This window comes from Halichoeres trimaculatus, unplaced genomic scaffold (genome assembly GCF_033239565.1).
Source record: "Halichoeres trimaculatus isolate MK-OKI-2021-1 unplaced genomic scaffold, fHalTri1.1 fHalTri1_scaffold_10, whole genome shotgun sequence".
Classification (NCBI taxonomy): Eukaryota; Metazoa; Chordata; class Actinopteri; order Labriformes; family Labridae; genus Halichoeres; species Halichoeres trimaculatus.
In genome coordinates, this window is record NW_027437187.1 from 14,223,310 (window position 1) to 14,248,458 (window position 25,149).

The 25,149-nt window shown below is 38.1% G+C and overlaps 2 protein-coding genes across 3 annotated transcripts in view; one reads left to right on the forward strand and one right to left on the reverse strand.

The window, feature by feature from the left end:
• The window catches only part of dnaaf4 (dynein axonemal assembly factor 4), a 50,587-nt gene that overhangs the window by 14,796 nt on the left and 10,642 nt on the right, over window positions 1-25,149 (reverse strand). The window lies entirely within an intron of this gene.
• LOC141796212 (uncharacterized) lies at window positions 81-23,390 on the forward strand. The gene is made up of 14 exons (XM_074677198.1): window positions 81-245; window positions 1,889-2,083; window positions 2,406-2,486; window positions 16,412-16,474; window positions 16,596-18,570; window positions 18,690-18,767; window positions 18,866-18,955; window positions 19,100-19,174; window positions 19,875-19,964; window positions 20,664-20,753; window positions 21,453-21,542; window positions 22,242-22,331; window positions 22,924-23,013; window positions 23,161-23,390. Exons 1-14 carry the CDS (start codon window positions 81-83, stop codon window positions 23,388-23,390), a joined length of 3,402 nt encoding a protein of 1,133 aa, XP_074533299.1.

The window sequence follows — 25,149 nt, forward strand, 5'->3', positions numbered from 1 at the left end:
GAGAGTAAAGTGAGGAGTGGAGAAACAGCGTGCTGATTGTCAGCCATCAGCTTCAAAGGGACACCGCCCCCTGCACTTGCATGTGCACTGGAGAGCCGCGCTCTGCTGCCCATCCCCCTCCTCCGTCCGCCTCCTCTCACAGCGGCCTGGCGCATGAGATGGCAGCTAGACTGGCGCGATTCGACCGAAGACTGAAGAAGCTACGGACTCATCATGATAGATGTTTAACACGGCATCAGAAGCTGGTAAGAATTTAACTTCTCTTAATCTTAACATGTTTGTAATTGTACTTTGCAAAACGGACTAAAAAGTTGTAGAGTTAGTGATATAGATTTCGTTTCCAGTAAAAAAAACAAACAGAAATGCGTGTTATTAATCACAGGCTCGAGTTTACATGCATGCGTGGTTTTTAATCAATGAGTTATCGTAAACAGCAGCATTAGCCTACTGAATGTAGATGGAGCTATGCTAGCTCAGTAGCTTGGAACGAACTATTCTGCTTACTCCAAGCGGCGTGTGACAACTGTAATGCAGCAAACTATAGCTTTCTATAACCTCTTTCCCGCGAAATTTCCACTATATATTGCTGAAAAAAATCAGTAAGGTTAACTTTAGAACGATTTATAGCGTAGCATGGCCTGGCAGGACTGCCTGTGAGCACATGGGGGTGGGGTGGGGTGGGGTGGGGTGATGGAGCACACGACTCTCCTGCCCTGCTCCGCTCCTCTCCTCCTTCTCTTCTCCGTGTCCTGTTTCCGCGTCAACGGAGGAACTCCTGCGGTATGAAACAGCCTTATGTGAACTAAAAAGGGAGTTTTGTGCTCAGCCTCTCTCCTGTGTTCTGTGTGCTGAGGTTGGGCTGATAGTGGACTGTTACTCAGACTTAAAACAGACATTCACTGTATATAATGATTGAGTCTAAGTATCTTAAAATAAGTTGGGTTCAGTCAGACAGCTCACATCATTTGTCATTTAAGCATGTATTGTTCTTTTGTGAATGAATGAGTTTGGTGTCAGGGCTTGGGGAATAAGATATAAAATGTATGACTTCAGGTAGATGCTGGGGTGGCAGAGGGACTGAAGGAAGGCAATATGTTTCTTGTGAGGCATCAGTGTCAGTGACAGGCAGAGAGGAAGCTGGGTTCCTTTTTAAAATTTAAATCTTGTGCCAGATGTGGAGAGTGTGGATGATTGGTATGGTCATGTCACGTGGGTGAAGCAGCGCAGCTCCAGTTGCCTGTAGCAGACTATACTTCAGTTGCTGTAGACATTAGGCTGACAGCAGCGTAGCCCTTCTGTACCAGCAGCAGAGGAAGGAGGCCTCAAGAGAGGAGGAATTTTGACACAGAGCTGATAAAGACTGCAAAGACCTGCAGGCAGCCTTTTTTAACAGTAGTACGCAGTCCTCATTATTTCTAATGTAAAATCTGATCAGGGGCATTAATCTATTAGCTACAGCACTGTGCCACTTTTAAAAGCATGTAAAGGAAACACTGAGAGATCAGCCCAACCTTTTCACACACATATGAGTGGTTAAATATTTGTTGTCTCACAGAATAATCTTTAATAGTGGAAGGCAATCAAAACCGTCACACAGTACAGCCCTGATATAGTTGGCTATATATAGTATACATAGCCCTGATATGGTTGTTTCTCATGTGCCGACTGTATTTTTTTTATATTAAGAACATGAAGTAAGTGAATTTTTTATTCTGCATGGAAATAAAATAAAGTTCTGATTTATCAAAATGTTTTTTATCAAATTTATATTTCCAAATTGCTGATTTGGAATAGCTTGGCTGATTATACAAGTATATTATATATAAGTATATAAAAAAGATATGAACATAAAGTGAGAGCTCCTATCCTCTCCTGCTCTTTCATCTAGGTGGAAGCTATGGACCAACAAAAGCAGCAGCAGCAGCAGCAGCAGCAGCAGCAGCAGCAGCAGCAGCAGCAGGGGTCGGCAGGCCCGGATCTGTCAAAGCAGCACATAGTGCCCCCAAAGATGACCACTGACACCATTTCTATCAACCAGATGGAAGACTTGGACCTACTCGTAGGCAAGGAGAAGAACAGAGAGGTGAGATGCAGCCCTGCAAAATTTTCAACACCTGCAAGGCATATGTAAATTTTGATTTGATAATCTTCAACAATAATAAAACAAAAACTCAAATGCAGTAATAGAACAAATGTAGGCTTTTTTATTTAAAGCTGACAGCAGAATGAACTCACAACAATCTTTGCAACCCTAGCTACCTGACAATAAATTAAAAAAGTGTCATTTTTTTATTTAAGGTCCAAAAGAATAAATCTTTAGTCTACAGGAATGATCCAGACTACCTGTAAACATACATGCTTCATTATTTCAGGGCTGATTGGTATTTTGCATGTGCTGATTTCAGTTACAGGGCCAAACCTTGCATGAAAAGTCAGGAGATCAGGAGGAGGGACACGACACAGATGACACAGATGAGCTGGAAGAGGTAAGTGCTGCCTGTGTTTCAGGTACAGAGCAATGAAGCAGGTTCAAGCACCCGGGGGTGGGGGGTGGGGGGGGTGTAATGCTTACTTTTTTAGCTTGTGGTGCTTGGGCTAGCAAGTTTTCGTAGCACAAAGAAAAAGTTTGTAGCGCTGCAGGTGGACAGTTAAACAGGATTTATTGGCGAAGTTCATTTGTGACCTGCTCCATTGTTTTGAGTCATACTGACCCAGAAAAACATTTTGAGATTTATACTTATCTGCAGAGGAAAACTCTCAATGATTTCAATACCAACATTATGTTTCTACACCAAATACTGCATTAGATATATTCATCCATGCTCTTCAGCTGGTCAATTTTTTTTATTTTCAAGAAAGTTCTTTTAATTCAAACATGGGTTAGCAGTGTTTTTTTTAATTCCACAGCATAAACTTGTTGCTAAATGTTATCATTTTGAATGAAAAACATGAACCTCTCTTATCAACAGTTGTGGCTCTAGGGGGTTAGTTGTGGCTCTACGGTTCAGTTAGCCCATGGTTCGGTTTGTATCTCGGTTTTGGGATCACGGTTTTGGTTTGGTTTCAGTTCATGTTTTGCATTAAAAAAAACAAGAAGTTTGACTTTCCAAAAGATTCCCTTTATTTTGCTTTTAAAACTATATTATGACAATGCCTCTTGGTCTTAACTATTATTTGGCTTAAATAAAGTATTATGACATTTATAATAAACACTTCAAATGTAAACATTCCAAACTGTTGGAGTGCCTCTCAGCTCCCCGGCTAGTGTAGTGACCGACTACTGAAATACAATTTACTATGTATTGTACATGATATACACTATACATGAAAAAAACATAATCAGAGGTTAATATAGACATGATTTTTAAAAAGTTTATGTATTTTTAGTCCTACATTAAAAACTTTTAGTTGTTTTTCCATCTACAAGCTTGATTAAACAATGCATAAGAGGAGAAGTGATGAGAAAAAGTGAGAGAGCGCTGGGGCAATCGACTGTCGTCTCCATTATGCACACAATAAACGTGAACGAATCATACATTTGAATTATGATATCTGATAAACTTAGTTTATGAACTCTGCGCTGACTTTTTGAATGGATTAATCAGACTAAAATTACAGTCTATAGGACGTGGAGACTCTGATGAAACCGCTGTCTATCTCACCTGTACGCATTTGTGCGCGACCTTATGTTCCTAAGAGACAGCGTCAGTCAGTGAACAGTCTGCTCCTGTCTGATCTGCTCTCAGACAAAGTAAGAAACATCAGAACAGATGACAAAACTAAACTTTTGCCTTTTTTCCTTCACCTGTTCAGCTCTCACCTATGGCTCTGAGATGTTTTTCTCTCCAACAGTGATCTGTCATCAGCAGGGTTGGCAGGAGAGAGCATCCACCTTGAGGTTTATAAGTAATAAAATATAGCCATAATTACTTTAATAAGAGCTCACTCAAGGTGAGCTGCTGTAATATCAGGTTCTACGTGATGGGAACAATCTTCTCCAGCACTGTAAAACTTGAAGGGAAAAAAGAAAAAAAAAAGAACAACAACATCAAACCATAAGTAGTGTGAAGACCAACACTAAATATGCTATTAAAAATTTGATAATTTTTCTAGACTTTTTCAACAACAATGCTGCGTTAATATAATTATCCTGAATGTAATTCTGCTATTGCTACATAACAATTACAATCTGCACAATTGTTCAGTCTGGACAGTCAAGAGTGGTTTCACTTCAGCAGTATGAATAGTTTTGGTGTCAACAGCATTTTTTCTGTAACACTGAAGTCAAAGAAGGGTGAGGTGTCATTGAGCTCTGACATTGAATGGACAGTTATGGTCCCAGGGAAATGTTCATATGATCTTTAGTTGACATAAAATACCAATAAAGAACATATTCTTATTTGGATAGTCTCAAAGGAAAAGTTTGGTTCCTCCAGCTTTTACATTGTTTAGAGAATGACAAAGAACAATATACTCACCCAGAAGGCTTTCCTGATCCAAACAGTGCTTCAGGAGATATTTAGATCCAAAATCGAGTGAAGGACATCCCTATAATGGTAGCACATAGAGCATAGATCGCCGCTCCTAAAACTGCATTAATCATCCAAAAACTTGTGTTTTCACCAATATTTCATCATGGTCCGCTCTCGCTACTCTTCCATTACAGTCTGTGTCACTCCAGACAGCGCTGTGTGGCTGTGCTGACCTCTGAACTGAAGAAGAAGAATGTTTGCCTCCGCACATGTGCAGTACTCTCTGGAGTGCTGCCTCCGCTTCCTCCTTTCAATGAGCTACTCATCTGTAAACTCTGGCTGGAAACTGTAAGGACATCCATCATATTCACAGTTCTCCTTCCCAACATCTTCATCCCATAGATATTCATTTTGCACAAAACTGGAAGAAGAAAGTCGTTGTGTAGCCGGCCAAAGTCTTCTTCTTCAGTTCAGAGGTCAGCACAGCCACACAGCGCTGTCTGGAGTGACACAGACTGTAATGGAGGAGTAGCGTGAGCGGACCATGATGAAATATTGGTGAAAACACAAGTTTTTGGATGATTAATGCAGTTTTAGGCGCAGCGATCTATGCCCTACATGCTACCATTATACGGATGTCCTTCGCTCGATTTTGGATCTAAATATCTCCCGAAGCACTGTTTGGATCAGGAAAGCCTTCTGGGTGAGTATATTTTTCCTTTTCATTGTATACATAATGTGAAAAATGCAGGAACCGAACTTTTCCTTTAAAGCAAGTTTGCTATGCATAGGTCAGAGAGGTGTGGATCATCTGAAGTATGGAGAAATAAAGTAATACACACCCATCTCCTACTACTCATTTTACTGTAATAATACTTTCAATAATATACCGGTAACAAGGTTATTTTCTTTAAAAATATATTATTTTAAAACAAAGATTACACCTATGTCTGTGTCCAATTTTATATTAATTATTATTATTACTTTATTTGACAGACTTGAAGTCCATAACTATAGTCTGAAAAAAAGACTACATTAGTCAAAATAGTAAAGGCTACATAACATCAGCGTTAGAAGAGCTGTGAAGACTATCTGGGAAAGCGAGTGCTTTCTGGTATAAAAATGATGTTTCCCATGAGCACTTGCACCCACTGTCATGAGAATGTGACTCTTTTTACAAGGTATGTTTGTTTTGAAAGGTACAAGGTATGTGTTTGTTTTGAAAGCAAATGAGTAGTGAGCAGATCATCTTTTTAACTCTATTTTCTTTGTTCTAGACAAATTTTTACTGGATACATAGTTATGAGGTCATGCATTTATTTGTAGTTACACAGTGCTGCTGTTTGACACGTGAGAACAATCAAACTTTGTAAACTCAGTTTGTAGCGTTGTTTAGTAGTTGTCTATATTTAGTGCTACTCACAGCCCAGATGTAACATAAGTGAATCCTGATTGTGTCCTACCAGTGCTCATTTATCAACTCCAGCCTCATCAAGCAGAGAAAATGTAACCTGGCTCTTCATTTTATTTATAGACTCTCAAGTTTGATCATAGCACTGCAGTATAACGGCACGTGAGCTGCAATGATCTGTATCACTAACAGCTTAATCCTTGTTTTATCCCATCATCTATCACTCTCCTGTTTAGCTTTGTCCTGCTCTGACATCCTTTAACTAACGGTCTAACAGTCCAGTTCCAGTGACCAATACTACTACCTGCTCTGGTGCTGATAATCTTATTTTAAGTTGTGGATTACAGTCAGACATATAACTAGAAGTTAGATTCTTTTCAAGGTCTCTTTGAAAGTCCTCAGCCCCTGTAACATCTGTACACATTATTCTTTGACATTAACAAAAAATATGACAGGTGATGTGACTTACTAAAAAGTTCTTCTGAAAAGGTCAATGACTGTAAAAAAATATTTTAAATTCAATCATTTCAGGCGAGGCAAAGAAATTCCCATGAACATTCTGAATCTTTGGAAAGGTCCAAGTAGTAAAGGCTGCATTGTATGTGTCAAATATGAATTTGGCATCATCACAGACAAACCAGCATCATGTAACAATTAAGACCAATTCAAGTGTTGACGTAACTCAAAAGTGATATATCTGCAGTCACACAGAGGGCCCTCATTTATCAATCTTGCCTTGAAACTGGTACAGATCTGTATGTAGATTCAAGCTTATGGCAATGGTGACATGTGATTTATGAAAAATGCATACCGTTGCCAGTCACGGCATATGCCCGATCAGGTACTGATAAATCTTGCAGGTGGGAACTTACATTAAAATAACATTACCCTATATTCATCGTTAAGATGGCCTAACCCACAGAATTTAATACGTACAGGGACACATGAAAAAAAAAGACTTCTTTGTACCTGAGTGTGAAAACACATCAATAGAGGAAGAGAGAAATGAAGCTGTGTCATTTGGCAAACTAAATGGGAATATGTCTTCTGACAGGTTGAAAAAAACAAAGACAGACAAAAACCAATACTGTTTTGAGAGAAAACATCAATCACAAAAATAGGTTGCAATAGGTTGATTTAGGGTCTTGAATAATCTTGAGCATGGGAGTAAGAACAATTTGCTTATAACGATTTATTTTCTGAACAAATAAAAATTTCAAAAACAACTTTTAATGTTGTCAATAGCAGATAGATACTTTTTAAAATTGAAATGGCATCTTTATCATCTGGAGTATAAAGAATTAATAAATTTCACCCTTAAACATTATATAGTTAAAGCCAACCGTATATAAATTCATTGTCAGCAAGTTGCTACTTCACACAAAAAAGCAACAGCTGTATGACTTGGAATAATACGGCATTTCATTTGTTTACAAGGTAATCTTGCATACTGTTCTCAAACAAAATTCAAGCATTGACATAACTTAATGATAAAAGATGATCTCTGAAGGACCGTATTAATCTGTTGAGTGAAAAAATAAATAATTCCATGTGCTTAGATAATTGGTGTTTTTCTCACTGAAAAATATTTCTAGACGAGATAAATGCCAATTTCTGATTTCAGAATTAACAATCTCATAAATTTGAAACAGGCTACATGCATGAGTAGAGTTAAGGGAACATCTCAGAAATCAAGATTGAATTACCATCTTTTCATTTAATTTTTTGCAGACTATTAAATTTAATTTAAATGAAATTTAAATGTTGAAAAATTTGACATGGATCAACTATTTTGGATCAACAGACAAATACTAATTCACAAAAAAAAAAAAAAACTAGTGTTGACGGTTACAAGTTGATCTTTAAAAAGATTATAGCCATAAATATAGTTACATGTGTTTAACTCGATGAAATATGTTGCAACAAGTGTATTTATCGGTCTATTTACTGTAGGATTTTACAAATATTCAACTTTATTTTTTTTTTTGGAACATTCTTTTTATTGAACATTTTCATAATTATAAAAGTCCAGTACAGTGTATATACATATTAAATGAGATATGTAGCAAATCCAGAATACATCCACAATGTTCTTACAAATTCTCATTGTGTTTCATACCAGGTAGTTGCGCACACAGTTCCTAGGTACTCCAACCTTTTGCCAAACTTTTATGTAAATGGGTCTCTTTGACCATTAATACTAAATCTCAGCCTTTCCAGAGAAATATAGTCTGATACCAACGATTTCCACAAATGTATCGACAGAAGTTAATCTCCTACCCACTTAATCGTAGCAGCCTTCGAACCCAACATAAGCAAAAAATGTACAATATTCTTATGCAGTCTTAGTGAATCAGAGATACATCCCAATAGACATAATAATGGGTTAGGCTGTAATTGCTGTTTGATTATCACACCAACCTCATCACATACATTTTGCCAAAACTGCTGGATCTTTTCAAATTCCCAAAGACAGTGTAATCTTGTTCCTAAAATAAACTTGCTTTTTGGACAGTTTGGAGATGTCCCAGTTGTATATTTACCATACATATATGGAGATATATGTCCATATATTCTGTAAGATATTATATTGCATTTCTCTGAGTCTATTACATGTAGATATTTTTGAAGGTAAAAGTAAAGTTTCCTCCCAGGTTTCCATTTCTATTGTTGTTTTCAGCTGAGTCCCCCATGACTTCCGTAAGAATGACGGTCTATCTGAATTTAAATTTTGCAGCCAAGTATAAAATTTGGAGATGAAGTGACCTTGTTTAAAACTATCTAAGATTGTCTTGTCTAATACATTAAAGTCATCTGAAAGACTGAGAGTATCCATTTTAGTAAATACATGGTGTCTGACCTGAAGGTATTTGTAAAATTCTTTTGTTTGTAGTTTATATGTAGCCTGTAGTGATTCAAATGTTTTAATTTTTCCTCTGTCCCAACAGTCATAAATATGGGGACTTCCTGCTTCATACCCGTTCTGAAATTAGATCCAGTGCCCCGTCCAGTTAAATCAGGATTTTCAATCATTGCTAAACAATTCAGTTTATGTTTAGTTCTAAATAATTTCCGTTGATAATTCCAAGCATTACTCGCATTGGTAATTAAAAAATTATCATTTACCATGATTGGTAGTTCACTCCTTCATTTATCAAGCAAGTTGACAAGAGAGTACGGTTTGGAGAAGGTTGCTTCAATCTCAAACTATGGTGGCTTTGGTTGAGTAGTTTCCCATATTGATATAATCATGGCTTGTTTTGAGTTTGAATGGTTGTAATGTTGGGAAGGCCCCAACCTCCTTGTTCTCTTGGTAGTTGTTAAATATCTAATTCAATTTTAGGCTTTCTGCCAGCCCATATAAAGTCAGAGAGAGCTTTATCTATATCTTTAACCCTATACAGCCAATTGTATCATATTTGATACATACTTTTATGATACCTCCTTTTACTCAACATGATCAGCAAATTACAAAAAAACATCTGGATACAATCAAATAAATGATAAAAAAAACTCCTCAAATGAGTTATCAGTTGCCCAAAACACCTAATGTATCAAATGAGATACAAAAAAACTACATGTTGAATTTTATGGACATTTTGATTTTTATGGATTTTAGCAGAAAGTGAAATAAACATTTCAGCTCCAAATTTTTTTTTTAATTTTCTGGCTATAATCTATGGTCTTGGGCCTTAAAGGGTTAATGTTTTTTCTCTTCAAAGATGAAGAGCATGGATAGAGGGTAAATAACTTTGGGGAGAATTATCATCTTGATGAGACTGACTCTGACAAGAAAGGATATGGGAAGCTCCTTCCAAACTAACAATTTTTCTCCAGTGTGTTTTATCATGGGGTTAACATTTTCAGCATAAAATTGAGTTGTTTTAGGTGCTATCTTAAACTTTATTAAATTATAAAGATGCACTTGTCAGTTACGTCAAACACACCTACACACAAATCTGGGAAAGTTATCACTTTATTGTGGTGTGGAGCTTAGTAATATCTACTAAATTACATTGAAAATATAACTTTCAAGACTGTGCTAATAAGAAGCTGTATATTTTTAATCCAGGGTTTACCAATCCATATTTCTGAGACAGTAGCAAAATTCAAATTAAGAAGCACCCATACATAATTGTCTTGAAATATATAATGTTTCATATATAGGTTACTTTGATTCTTTATGTGCACTTCTTAGCATCCACTTCAGCCTTAAAGAAAAAAAAATGGACCTAAATCAAAATATATTTATAAATATATAAATGCTAAAAATGCCCTAAATGTGTCAGGCATTTTCACAACACCATAACTAGCCAATGTTTTTTTTAATGTATCTTTTGGGCATTTTTTTGCCTTTATTGATAGGAAAGAGACTGCATAGGCTTTTGAACCGACAGTAGCATGTACATGGGGTGCCTGGTTGTTAACCACTCAGCCAAACCAGCACCCCAACTAGCCAATGTGTTGTTGTAAATTAACTCCTTAAAATTATTTCCGATGTTAAAAGGCTTTCTGGCATTGTAACAGCTAAACAATCAAAACTTGAAAGCATATGAGGTGTGCATATGTGCTTCAGAGATGTGCCTTAAGTTATTCTGCTTTTAGTGTGATTTTTAAACATAAGCGTTACTGGTGATACAACCTGAGATAGATGCTGACATGCTGGGCGCAGAGAGAGACTACAAATCACATTTTAGGCTCTGTGTTTTCAAACCTTTTGGGTTATGAAGCTTCTGTATGATAAAAACAAATAAATCATAACAAAGCCAGATATTTAGACAGCTCCATGACCCAAGAGGTTGTGTATTATTAGTAGGGCTGTAATCAACCAAAGAAACTGTTGGTCGACCAAAGCACAGCAATTGTCAACCAAAAATCGACCAATTGCACGGGGGGAGGTCAGCGAAGTGCGGCACAGTAAGACTTATTTCAGCACCTGCTTCTGTTTTAGCCCAGTTTTTTTTTGCTTTCTGTCCCCTTTTAAAATGTGCTACAAAATGACATGCTACTGCTGGATTAAACTTATATCAGCACCTGCTTCTACTTCTGTTTTAGCCCAGTTTTTGCTTTGTGTTCCTTATTAAAATACGCCAGAACATGACGTGCTGCAGCCACAGCGCGACTGTTTGAGCGCCACATTCATACCGAGCTGCAAGGTGTGCCCGGTGCACCTCCAAATGCCCTGCATCTTAAACCATTCATGGGACTCCCTTAGTGTTTCCACACAGAGTCCCATATTAGCCACGTTGTTCACTACAATAAACACTTTTTTCTGCTCAAACTCTGCAAGTTCATATAAAGATGTTTGTTCCTGTGTCCGCCTCTCCTTTTTTTCTTCTCTCAAGCAGAAGACTCTTTGCTTTCCAGTAGGGCTGAACAGTTTATCGTTTTCAGATCGAAATCTCAATTTTAGACAATGCAATGGAGCCAAAGGAGCAATTTTTTGCAGCGCTCCTGACTGACTCAGGATCTGTTGTGTCAAGTATTATACACATTCTGTTTTCCAAATTTGTAGACAATCTATATGTTAAAAGTGCTGGTAAGCAGGTCAACAACACAAAGCCTCTAGTTAGGAGTAGAAATTGATAAAAACAGATTATTTATCATCACTATTGATGATTAAAAAATCGTGAATTGCAATATCTGCCAGAAAAATTAGATATTTTCCTAAAATTGTTCAGCCCTACATGTGAATATCCCAAAGCTTGATTAGAAGAAAATCGTGAATCGAATTGAAATCACAATATCTGCCTGAAAAATCACAATTCAATCTTTTCTTAAAATCGTTCAGCCCTACTTTCCAGTCTTCATCAGTGAAATGGGCAGTCACTGTCATATAGGACTCCATTCAAAGACACATCCACATCTGTTATCTTTATTAACTCAGAAACTTTCTATTTTTTGCTCCCTCGTATTTTGCCGTTAATGCGTGCGTAATTGTGTTGCGTTCCAATGTTTTTCTTGGCCTTCCACGACACCAATGCCCCTCATATCCTCAGAAATAAAATTGACAATTTCACATATGATGTCGTTTTTGCATTTGGATATTTATATGAGGCATAAAATCCAGTGCGGACTGGGTGAGGGATGCCCCGCTGCAGAAGGCAGAGCACAGAGCGCATGCAGCAGCGGCTGCGAATAAAGGATTATTAGACTAGAATATTGAAATTTTCTTAATATAATATTAATATTGACATGAACGATAAAGACATGAAAAGATAGGCTGTTTCCTGTGAAATGGTTCACTTGATACAGTTCTCCCGATAAAATGAACCATATACTGCAGGGGAAAATATTAATTGATACATTTGGTCAACCAATCAGAATTTTGGTCGACTGAGCACGCATCGGCCAATAAGTCGACCAGTCGACTTGGACTTTACAGCCCTAATTACTAGATATGTATGGAGATTCAGAGCTTATGTCAAATGCTTGTTCTTTATGGACAGAAATCGATCCAGGTGTGGAGAAAGGATAAAATGCTTTGCTGCATACTGCAGTTAAGAATGAGTTCTTAAACTTTGAACTAGCTTAGTGTGCACATTATGGGAATGTTATTGGCAAAATACAAGAAGAATGTTTCTTTTTTGAAGACTTTAGAATTAAAGTAATATTGCAGCACTTTAGTTTTATTAAAAGAGGATATTGAAGGAATTTAAGAAGGCTGAGTCTCACAGACTGTAACTAATCTACAATCAAAATATTCTCTGATAACGGCTGCTACGGTTGTGTAACCAGTAAGGCTTATGCAGAGTGGTAATATTTTATTAAAAATTACCACTCCCACAAGGTTTTACCCTATAATGTCTCAATAATACAGAATATATTTGATATTATTGAACAGTTATATGTTATTATTTCATACTTAAAGGCAGTGTTGGCATTCCTGAAAAACTAGCATGAATTTGAATGTAGCATCTCTTCAGGACTCCCCCTAGCCCCTCCTCCCCCTCCCCTTGGAGCTCCCTCAAAGCAACGCCCCCGCTTACATGCACGGGCGCCGCTGATTCCCAACTATGATTGTGAGTGACTAAGAGACGGACTCAGCACATCATTTTATGTTTTGCACTACGTAGAGTCATGTCTCATTTAGAGGTAAGGAAACACCAAAATGTTAAAACTTAAAGCTAAAAAAACAACAAACAAACATGGCTTTTGTCAGTACTCGCGACTGTCAAGCTAGAATAGTCCACTTTTACCTGTGACATGATATCAGGAGTAAAGCTATAATACAAATAGTACATGTACATTTTCTCTAGGACTTACCAAATATCACATTTTTTTTTTTTCTGATTGTCAGAGCCCCTGTGGTGAGAGTTTATTAGACTCTGATCTGAAACTAAAGCCCAGAGCCAAGTACCTCATCGGGTCAGAGGGGACAGGCCCGAGGTCGAGCGAGAGGAACAGTAGTTAGAGGCAGGGGAACAGAGCAAGAAAAGGAAGCCTCTGTCTTTCTTTTCTTGCTCTGTTTAGCTGGAGGAGCAGCAACGGGCAATCGAGGTATAGGTAGCTTCTCCGCCATTCTGCAGCACTGCTCCTTCCTTCTCAGCTCGGCCACACGCACTGAATCATGTGCACGCCAGTGAAATGTATGCGCAGGAGGCAGGCAGAATGGCGATGGGATTTGATTGGTTTACAAACAAGGTGGCCCTGGATGATGATTGGTTGGTGTTTTCCCTGTTGTACTCCTGCTGTAGATAGCGGATATTTTCCGCTCTACTTTAAAAACACATCATGTATTTCTTGCCATCGGTACATATAGATCATTTTCATCAGCATGACAAAAAGTGTATCTAAATCCAACTACCAATTATACCTTTAAACAGTCACATAAATTAAATAAGTTGGCAGTCCTCTGGTGCTGCTGGTATCTCACGCCCTGTCCTTTGACAGAGTCATATAGGAGCTGATTTCTCAAGGAGAACGTTTCTATAAATGAAATGGCAATAAATGAAAAATTAGATCATGAACAATTTTGGCTAGTTAAATATACAAACATCTAGCTAAGCAGCTAAATCTTGTTAAATCAGTTGATCATTACCATATAGACCTTCTGGAATTTATGTTGGTCTGTATGCATACTTCTTGTTCAACAGCTTAAGCCCCTATAAAAATCTAATAGTTTTTTTCATTGTCACTGAAAATATTATACAACACATCTAGGTTGTAAATTTTCTTCTTTCTTTTTACAGCAGGAACATGTAAGGAATATCTGCTTGATACATTTATGTCATTGTAAGTAAAACATGGTCAGTATAATTTAGAGATAGACAGACTCCACAGGCCTAATATTCAGAAACATAACGTATTCATAATACTTTCACCCCATTTCTTTTACTATACATTTACCATACCTTATGCTGTTTATTTTGGCTAAATAGTCTAATGACATCTTCACCTCAGTCTCTCACAGCAACCCTGTGTCCTAGGCATGAGGTTTGTATATTACTGTTAAAAAATTTTCTTGTGTTGTGTGGCTATAAATCAGTGGCTGCCTCGATTAGTCAGACAATTTTTTATTGAATGAAACACTACATTTCCTCATCATGTTAATAACCTAAATGGAATTTCTGTGAGAAAGCATACACCTGAGACACCTAGGCTAATGTTACACAAACTGATGTTATCACACTTATTAGCAGCGTTCCTAACCTGCTCTGGCTGGTTTGATAGCCTTTACAAACAGAAAAAAATAATAATTTTAGCTAAATATTAAGCACTTACCATCATCTCTTTAACTTGGTGGTGTCTTCTCATGTCTCCTCCGGAGTAAATAGCAGGTAGCAGGGGCTGCTGTTGTGAAGTTTGCTGCTCCACTTGTACTTCCCAGCTATCTCAGTCTCCATTAAACAAAGCCAGCTCTTTCTACCACTATCTGTCAACCACAACATTCAGCCTTTGTCTGTTAACAGCTGTGTGCCACAAAAAACTTTCACAATGCTATATTTAAGAGTTTTAAAGCTATACTCATCATTAGAATTTTATATCCATGTTGACATTGTATAAAAGCTGAGACTTCATATATTTGTAAATGCAGAATTATCCAAAACAGCCAAGAATCTTTTTCTCATGTTTCAACTTGTTTGAACAAGAACGAAGACTGCAACTTCTTACTCATTATCAAAGCTTCACATTTGATGTAATTGCCTCTTGCAGTCTACAGTAAGGTCACAAATGAGCAATTTCAGCTCCTACTAGGCTGTCGGTTAGTATTAAGATGTGAAAGTAGGTTTTTGCCCAAATTGTTAGACCAATGGTGGTCAATGGGGAAAACAATTAAATAGTAGGGCTGTCATTTTAAAGGGTTAATTAGATTAATTAATTACACCGCAAAGTAACGCGTTATAAAAATTAACACAGATTAATCTGAATCCCAAACCCACGGGGCGTTCAAAGACGCACTTATTTTCAAATGTCTGACATTTACAAACAGTTTGTCCTACTAGGAAAAAGTGGTGTTCTCGTCAGATTCTTAAATTTCCGACAGTCCCTGAATGTATCTCATTTATTCACAAGTCCTTTTTGAAAATCTGCAGAAAATCAACCGTTTGCTCTAGCTCAATTCTGTAAAAAACAGATATTTCTACACTTTTTACTGCATTAAACAAGCCCTGAATGATCGATATTTTCCCTGTATTTAAATCTAAAGAATTCTTTGAAAATTTCCTTCCATCTTCCTGGTGTCATGTTTCAGCTTGGGGCTGCTCTGCACCAATCAGCAACTGTTTGTGTGTTCAGAGCATGTTAAACTGAGAATACTTCACTTTTCTTTGATCCAAGACTTGAATTAAGTGTCTTGTACATAGTTCCTCACAGTTTTTAGCCTTTAGCCCTGGTCCTCCAAAGTGTGTTGTATATATTCCCACCTCATTTTTAAATGTTTTTTAAATGTAATTTTAATGTCCTGGAATTCAAATTCTTTATTTTGGGACCTTAAGCAGATATGAGATTAAAATGCGATTAATTAGATAAATTAATTACAAATCCTGTAATTAATTAGATTATTTTTTTTAATCGCCTGACAGCACTATTAAATAGCCTACACTAACTTTATTGCTAATTATCATATATATAATTAATTTTTTTAACTTTTTTTTTTTTACTTTTTTCTTAGGTTAATTGATATTCCCAAGCTCTCCCATTCAGTGGTAGTATGCTAACTTAGCTAATGCAAGTCAAGTCAAGTTTATTTATAGAGCGCCTTAAAGAATACAGCAGTCAATCAAAGTGCTGTACAAAAAGCATAGAAATCAAAATATAAAAGCAATATAATTGCTTCAAGAACATTGTGATAAAGCTATACAACAATAAAACAATAAAAGTAAAACAGGTAAGAAGGGGCAAGACCATTGAGGGCTTGAAAGCTAGCAAAAATGATAATCAGTGCTTTTCTGTGCTTTTTAGCATCCCCCAAGCTAGTTAAGCCCCTCCCACACTAGCATTCTAATTTAGCTAATGCTAGCGAAAATGCTTTTAGATTGGGAATGGTATGCGTTGACATGTTCTATGTTTTTGGTTGCTCATTCAGAAAATGGACCAGTGCCCTTCAGATGCAAACGTTTCACCGCTGAGCAGTACTGAGAGTGTGGTTGTAAGTATGCAGACAAACCAGTGTGTATTCTAAAATCACTTCTGATGGTAGGATTAAAATTTTAAATAGGATATATTCTTAAAAATGTGGTAATTATGTCACATGTGACTTTTTTTTCTAGCTTACAAAGGAAATGCTTGGGATCTCCACTGATGACTCTCCGATAAGCAGTGAAATAAGTGAGGATGAGTATGTGCCTAGTTCTACGGAAGAATCAGAAGAGGAACCGAAGCTGATAAAGTCTAAAATAAAGTACAGTATAATGAGAAACTCGGATGATGAATGCCTGAAGAAAAGTTGTCTCAAGCGTGTAAAAACCAGAAAGAACACATTGACCTCTTCCAGTTCCACAGGAGAATGGGAGATCTCCGAATCCTCTAGGGACAGCGATGTTCAAGTCCTGAGGTTGAAAAAGAAGAAAAACGGCAGTAGAGTGTACAATAAGAGGCACTACTGTATGTACTGTTCTAAACCATATGCAAAAATTGCACGACACTTGGAGATGAAACACAGCAACTTGACCGAGGTAGCACGAGCATTTTCTTTTCCAAAAGGATCAGCGGAGAGGAAGGTGCAGTTAAATCTTATTCGAAATAAAGGCAATCGTCGACACAATTTTGAAGTCCTGGAGGAAAGAAAAGGGGTGATGGTACCCTCTCAGCAAAGCAGTAAACCAGTGGATGTGAAAGAGTATCTACACTGCATATACTGTGAGGCATTCCTCAAAAGGAAGGCATTGTGGCGCCACTTGAAAAGATGCAAACTGGCAGAGCAAAGAAAAGCTGGAAAACCAGGCAGAACTAGAGTGCAGTCACTTTGTGCTGCTGGACAGCCTGTCCCAAAGGGGACAAATGACAAAGTCTGGGCCCTTGTAAATGACATGAATCAAGACAACATAACAGACATAATTCGGCAACAAAAATATATTCTGAAGCTAGGAGAACACTTCTATAACAAAAAAGGCACAGACACAAGCCAACACCAATACATCAGGCAAAAGATGCGAGAAATGGGACGGTTAGTTCTCCGAGCAAAGACCCTTGGCAAGCTGAAAACAATGGATGACTTCTTTCTCCCAGCAAACTTCTGCCATGTTGTGACTGCTGTGAAGATGGTCTGTGGATGGAGTGAAGATACCAGCAGCTTCAAGATTCCGTCTTTGGCGCTCAAACTTGGTCATAGCCTAACCAAAATAGCAGATATTGCAGAGGTTGATGCAAGGATGGCTGAGAACAAGAAGGCCCTTGAAAATGTGGTGACATTCAGGACACTGAAAGAAAAAAAGTGGGATGAGTGGGTATCCTCGCACGCACTGAGGAACCTCAGAGAGTCAAAATGGAATAAACCTCTTCTAATCCCCTACTGTGAAGATGTTGTGAAACTTCACAACCATATTGACGCAGAAAGGTCAAAGTGTCAATCCAGTCTCAAAAATGAACAAAATAAGAGCAACTGGTTACGTCTTGCTAAACTGACACTCTGTGAAGTAATCGTCTTCAATCGAAGGAGAGAGGGTGAGGTCTCGAAGATGTCTCTGAATGACTTCATGTTGAGAAACACTTTTGCCAGTAATCCAGATCTTGACCTTGCCTTGAGCGATGTTGAAAAGAAGCTCTGCAAATACTTTGAGCGGGTGGAAATCAGAGGTAAGCGGGACAAAAAGGTTCCTGTCTTACTCAGCCCAGAAATGGTGTCCTCCATTCAGTTGCTGGTGAATTATCGTCGGAAATGTGAAGTGCCGGATGAGAATCTGTATTTGTTTGGGAGACCAGAAGCAGAAAGCCACCTCAGAGGATCTGATGCCATCCGTGCAATGGCATGTGAATGCGGAGCTAAGGACCCTCAAACATTGACATCAACAAGATTAAGGAAACAGATGGCAACAATGTCACAAGTTCTAAACCTGAGAGACAACGAGCAGGACTGCCTAGCAGATTTTATGGGTCACAACATCAGAGTCCATCGACAATATTACCGGCTGCCTGAAGGAACACTACAAGTTGCCAAAGTTGCAAAGTTGCTTATGGCCTGCGGGAGAGGAGAACTGTCACAGTTTAAAGGCATGACTCTGGACGAGATCAGCGTTGATCCTGATGGTAATACCTGTCATTGCACGCACTATTTTTATCATTTTAAATTGTGATGGTTTATAGGTGCCATGTACACATTAGTTTGACATACTAGTTCACAACGTTTTTTTGCTGTGTTTATTCAGAGGAAGTACCTGAAGACAGCTCTCTATCTGGAAGTGAAGATGAAGATGTGATGTTGAGTCCATCATCTAACTCATCAGGTATTTTCACTGAACCAGTGGTTCTCAACTCAGGGACTGGGTACCCCTTGGAGGATGAAGCCTCTTTTAACAAAGCATCTTTTTGTTTTTCAATGAAGGTCAAAGATCAGACAAAAAGAACAGGCCTGTTGAGTGGACACCTACAGAGGAGGACCCAGAGTCTGATGCTTCGCTGCAGCTTACCAGAGGTATTTAAACATGACCTGTTTACTTCTCTTATGTGCACAGTACTTGATCTCTCATGGTGCTTGGAAGTGGTCAGCTGTTCCCTCATCAGTGCTTTACTGAAGGAGCTTTTTAAAATATTCTACTGTGAATCTGTTTGTCTATAGGTAGATCAAGAACCGTGAAAAGGACCTGGACAGAGGAGGACGATGAGTCTGAGACCGCATCACCGCCAAACAGAGGTATGTCACCGATAACTGGTTGATTGGGTGTAACAAGCCACTTAATGCACAATTCAGTTTTTATGTTGAGCAACTCTTTACACATCAGACTGCTTTTACTGTCATGTATTGGTCTTTGAGCTGTGCTCCTTTTTTAAATTGCACTGTTTATTACCTTGGTTTATTTCAACTGTCCCATTGTTCTTGTGGGTCAAGTTGGGCAGGACACAGGGAAAGAAGGAAGGAAGGTAGAAAGAGAGGATGTATTGTGGACAGATAAAAGGGGAAAAATTAAGGAAAGAGAATTGGAGGGAAGATTTGGGGAGGGAACAGATTTGGTCAAGGAAAGAAAAAATTAAGAACAAAGGGCAACAGGGAAGGAAGGAAGGGAAAAGGGAAGGAGAAAGGGAACATAGTGTGGGGTCAAAGAAGGAAGGAAGGATGAAGGGAGAGAAAGAGGGACCTGTTTCAGTGGGTGTAATCTACTTTACTTTTTTTTTTTTAAATAATCAAATCTTGTAATATAATGGCACTTCTACAGTGTCATTTATTGTTTTTTTTTAATCTACCACTAAGCCTTGTTTTAAAAAGTCTTTACTTGTCAACAATGCCATTTTGGCTATCTTTTGTTTCTTGTTAAATGATGAACTATCTTCCAACTTGGTGCAATCAGTGCTTTTAGTGAACTTTTCTACCATTGTATCTCTTTGTTTTTGAGAAGGGCCAAAACCTGTGAAAAAGATGAAGAAACCCATCAAAAGGAGAACAGAGGATGACCAAGAGTCTGAGACCGCATCACCGCCAAACAGAGGTATGTCACCGATAACTGGTTGATTGGGTGTAACAAGCCACTTAATGCACAATTCAGTTTTTATGTTGAGCAACTCTTTACACATAAGACTGCTTTAACTGTCATGTATTGGTCTTTGAGCTGTGCTCCTTTTTTAAATTGCACTGTTTATTACCTTGGTTTATTTCAACTGTCCCATTGTTCTTGTGGGTCAAGTTGGGCAGGACACAGGGAAAGAAGGAAGGAAGGTAGAAAGAGAGGATGTATTGTGGACAGATAAAAGGGGAAAAATTAAGGAAAGAGAATTGGAGGGAAGATTTGGGGAGGGAACAGATTTGGTCAAGGAAAGAAAAAATTAAGAACAAAGGGCAACAGGGAAGGAAGGAAGGGAAAAGGGAAGGAGAAAGGGAACATAGTGTGGGGTCAAAGAAGGAAGGAAGGATGAAGGGAGAGAAAGAGGGACCTGTTTCAGTGGGTGTAATCCACTTTACTTTTTTAAAAAAAATAATCAAATCTTGTTATATAATGGCACTTCTACAGTGTCATTTATTGTTTTTTTTTTATCTACCACCAAGCCTTATTTTAAAAAGTCTTTACTTGTCAACAATGCAATTTTGGCTATCTTCTGTTTCTTGTTAAATGATGAACTATCTTCCAACTTGGTGCAATCAGTGCTTTTAGTGAACTTTTCTACCATTGTATCTCCTTGTTTTTGAGAAGGGCCAAAACCTGTGAAAAAGATGAAGAAACCCATCAAAAGGAGAACAGAGGATGACCAAGAGTCTGAGACCGCATCACCGCCAAACAGAGGTATGTCACCGATAACTGGTTGATTGGGTGTAACAAGCTACTTAATGCACAATTCAGTTTTTATGTTGAGCAACTCTTTACACATAAGACTGCTTTAACTGTCATGTATTGGTCTTTGAGCTGTGCTCCTTTTTTAAATTGCACTGTTTATTACCTTGGTTTATTTCAACTGTCCCATTGTTCTTGTGGGTCAAGTTGGGCAGGACACAGGGAAAGAAGGAAGGAAGGTAGAAAGAGAGGATGTATTGTGGACAGATAAAAGGGGAAAAATTAAGGAAAGAGAATTGGAGGGAAGATTTGGGGAGGGAACAGATTTGGTCAAGGAAAGAAAAAATTAAGAACAGAGGGCAACAGGGAAGGAAGGAAGGGAAAAGGGAAGGAGAAAGGGAACATAGTGTGGGGTCAAAGAAGGAAGGAAGGATGAAGGGAGAGAAAGAGGGACCTGTTTCAGTGGGTGTAATCCACTTTACTTTTTAAAAAAAAATAATCAAATCTTGTTATATAATGGCACTTCTACAGTGTCATTTATTGTTTTTTTTTTATCTACCAACAAGCCTTATTTTAAAAAGTCTTTACTTGTCAACAATGCAATTTTGGCTATCTTCTGTTTCTTGTTAAATGATGAACTATCTTCCAACTTGGTGCAATCAGTGCTTTTAGTGAACTTTTCTACCATTGTATCTCTTTGTTTTTGAGAAGGGCCAAAACCTGTGAAAAAGATGAAGAAACCCATCAAAAGGAGAACAGAGGATGACCAAGAGTCTGAGACCGCATCACCGCCAAACAGAGGTATGTCACCGATAACTGGTTGATTGGGTGTAACAAGCCACTTAATGCACAATTCAGTTTTTATGTTGAGCAACTCTTTACACATAAGACTGCTTTAACTGTCATGTATTGGTCTTTGAGCTGTGCTCCTTTTTTAAATTGCACTGTTTATTACCTTGGTTTATTTCAACTGTCCCATTGTTCTTGTGGGTCAAGTTGGGCAGGACAGAGGGAAAGAAGGAAGGAAGGTAGAAAGAGAGGATGTATTGTGGACAGATAAAAGGGGAAAAATTAAGGAAAGAGAATTGGAGGGAAGATTTGGGGAGGGAACAGATTTGGTCAAGGAAAGAAAAAATTAAGAACAAAGGGCAACAGGGAAGGAAGGAAGGAAGGGAAAAGGGAAGGAGAAAGGGAACATAGTGTGGGGTCAAAGAAGGAAGGATGAAGGGAGAGAAAGAGGGACCTGTTTCAGTGGGTGTAATCCACTTTACTTTTTTAAAAAAAATAATCAAATCTTGTTATATAATGGCACTTCTACAGTGTCATTTATTGTTTTTTTTTTATCTACCACCAAGCCTTATTTTAAAAAGTCTTTACTTGTCAACAATGCAATTTTGGCTATCTTCTGTTTCTTGTTAAATGATGAACTATCTTCCAACTTGGTGCAATCAGTGCTTTTAGTGAACTTTTCTACCATTGTATCTCTTTGTTTTTGAGAAGGGCCAAAACCTGTGAAAAAGATGAAGAAACCCATCAAAAGGAGAACAGAGGATGACCAAGAGTCTGAGACCGCATCACCGCCAAACAGAGGTATGTCACCGATAACTGGTTGATTGGGTGTAACAAGCTACTTAATGCACAATTCAGTTTTTATGTTGAGCAACTCTTTACACATAAGACTGCTTTAACTGTCATGTATTGGTCTTTGAGCTGTGCTCCTTTTTTAAATTGCACTGTTTATTACCTTGGTTTATTTCAACTGTCCCATTGTTCTTGTGGGTCAAGTTGGGCAGGACACAGGGAAAGAAGGAAGGAAGGTAGAAAGAGAGGATGTATTGTGGACAGATAAAAGGGGAAAAATTAAGGAAAGAGAATTGGAGGGAAGATTTGGGGAGGGAACAGATTTGGTCAAGGAAAGAAAAAATTAAGAACAAAGGGCAACAGGGAAGGAAGGAAGGGAAAAGGGAAGGAGAAAGGGAACATAGTGTGGGGTCAAAGAAGGAAGGATTTATTGTTTTTTTTTTAATCTACTTCCAAGCCTTATTTAAAAAACTCTTTACTTTTAAAAATGCCATTTTGGCTATATTATGTTACTTGTGAAATGATGAACTATCCGCCAACTTGTTGCAATCAGTGCTTTTAGTGAACTTTTCTACCATTGTATCTCTTTGTTTTTGAGAAGGGCCAGAACCTGTGAAAGAGATGAAGAAACCCATCAAAAAGAGAACAGAGGAGGATGATGAGTCTGAGACCGCATCACTGCCAAGCAGCGGTATTTCACCAATAATTTTTTTTTTTAGTCTCATACAGAAATTGTTGGTGTTTCAGTAAGCTTCAGACAGGACAAAAACCAAAACGGTTTCTGAGGTCATCTTGGCTGTTCTAGTTTGAACTTTTTGGTTTTGTTTTATTTTTATAGATACATCCAGGAGAAAGAGAAAGATGTGGACCAAGGAGGAAGTCCAAGCTGTGGAAAAAAAGCTGATGCACAGCATTAAGACTGGCAAGGTTCCTGGTAAAGTACAGTGTCTTGAGTGTATTCATGCATTTCCAGAGGAACTTAAAGATAGGACCTGGGATGCTGTGAAGTTCTATGTGAAGAACCGTATAGACGCTTGGAAGCGGCAATCTACAAAGAAATGCTGGTAAATGCTGCAAGTTGATTATTTCTCTCTTGTTTTACGTTTGAATGAGAGGTTGTTAATGCAGCTCTCAGAAAGTGACCGTTTGATTTGTGCCACCTGAAGCTGTGTTTGGAGTTCCTCTAACAGCAGTGATCTGCTCAGGTTATTATTTTGCACTTTATTTAGATTACAGCTATAGTTAACTTACTGGTTATTTATGTAACAGCTGTAGTTAAGTTGCACTTTATTTATGTAACAGCTGTAGTTAATTTGCACTTCAGTTATTTAACAGCTGTAGTTAATTTTGCACAAGTAGTAGTGTAGATTGGGAGAGAGGAACGAAGAGGTGAAAAGTAAGTAGGGAAGAACAAGGAAAGTAGAGTGGTGGAGAGGAAGGAAGAAGAAGGTGAAAAGTAAGTCGGGAAGACAAAAAAAGAAGAGAGTGGGGGAGAGGAAGGAAGAAGGAGGTGAGAAGTAAGTCGGGAAGACAAAAAAAGAAGAGAGTGGGGGAGAGGAAGGAAGAAGGAGGTGAGAAGTAAGTTGGGAAGACAAAAAAAGAAGAGAGTGGGGGAGAGGAAGGAAGAAGGAGGTGAGAAGTAAGTTGGGAAGACAAAAAAAGAAGAGAGTGGGGGAGAGGAAGGAAGAAGGAGGTGAGAAGTAAGTTGGGAAGACAAAAAAAGAAGAGAGTGGGGGAGAGGAAGGAAGAAGGAGGTGAGAAGTAAGTTGGGAGCAACAAGGAAAGAAGAGAGAGGTTGAGAAGAAGGAAGAAGGACATGAGAATTAAGTAGAAAAGGAAAAAGGAGAGCGAGGGGGAGAGGACGGCAGAAGGAGGTGAAAAGTAAGTAGAGAGGAACCAGGGAAGAGAGTGGGGGAGAGGAAGGAAGAAGGAATTGAAAAGTACGTAGGGAGGAACAAGGAAAAAAGAGAGGGGGAGAGAAAGGAAGAAGGAGAGGGAGGGAAAGGAAAGAAGATACAGAAGGTAAGAGGAGATTAAAGAAGATAAGGAGGGAGATATAAAGGAAGGAAGGAAAGAAGGACAAGTTAAAACAGTTTGGTTTAGTTTGACCCAGGAGGGTTAACTGATAATGTATTTTGATATTAAAGACTCCATGTTAATGCACTTCTTTTAAGTACCAGCTGAGTGATGAACTGAGCTGATGTACAGAATCTTTTATCATTCATCTAATGAGTTTCACAGTTTGTTGCCTGCTGTTAAAAATTAAAAGTGACAGACATTTCAGCAGACATTTGTGTTGTTTGTATAATTTAGTTGTTTTTAATACTTTATTTTAGACTTTTCATTCTTCTTCCTTCTGTTCTATAAGTGTTCAGTATGCTGTATCTAAGATTTTTACTTACTAATATTCAATACGTCCCTCTGGAGCACGACCAGTCTCTATTTCAATTAAATAGTGGGAAAATGTCTATTTTCCCACTATTTTCCATTACAGTCCCCTACCGTCCCCATAGTGTTGGAAAAGTGAGACGCAATACGTGAAAAATTAGAAATGAGAAATCTTTTTATTTCAAGTGATAAATGAAAATCTAAAATTGAAAAAGATTTTTTGGACTTAAAACCATGGCTGTATCTTCATTAGAAAAGGTGGTCCCCAGCAGGCATGTCTACGTCCACTGTCCTCACCAGGCCAGATAAACGAGTATGTGTGTGTGTGTGTGTGTGTGTGTGTTTGTGTGTGTGTGTGTGTGTGTGTGTGTGTGTGTGTGTGTGTGTGTGTGTGTGTGTGAATGGTTCCTCCTGTCTGTGTGTGTGTTAGGAGATACCA

What these genes read in the sequence shown, in the direction of transcription:
- LOC141796212 (XM_074677198.1), top strand. Translation starts at nt 81, where the DNA reads ATGTGCACTGGAGAGCCGCGCTCTGCTGCCCATCCCCCTCCTCCGTCC. An exon ending in CGCATCACCGCCAAACAGAG is followed by an intron (nt 19,965 to 20,663) that starts GTATGTCACCGA and finishes GTTTTTGAGAAG; the next exon opens with GGCCAAAACCTGTGAAAAAG. An exon ending in CGCATCACTGCCAAGCAGCG is followed by an intron (nt 23,014 to 23,160) that starts GTATTTCACCAA and finishes TTATTTTTATAG; the next exon opens with ATACATCCAGGAGAAAGAGA.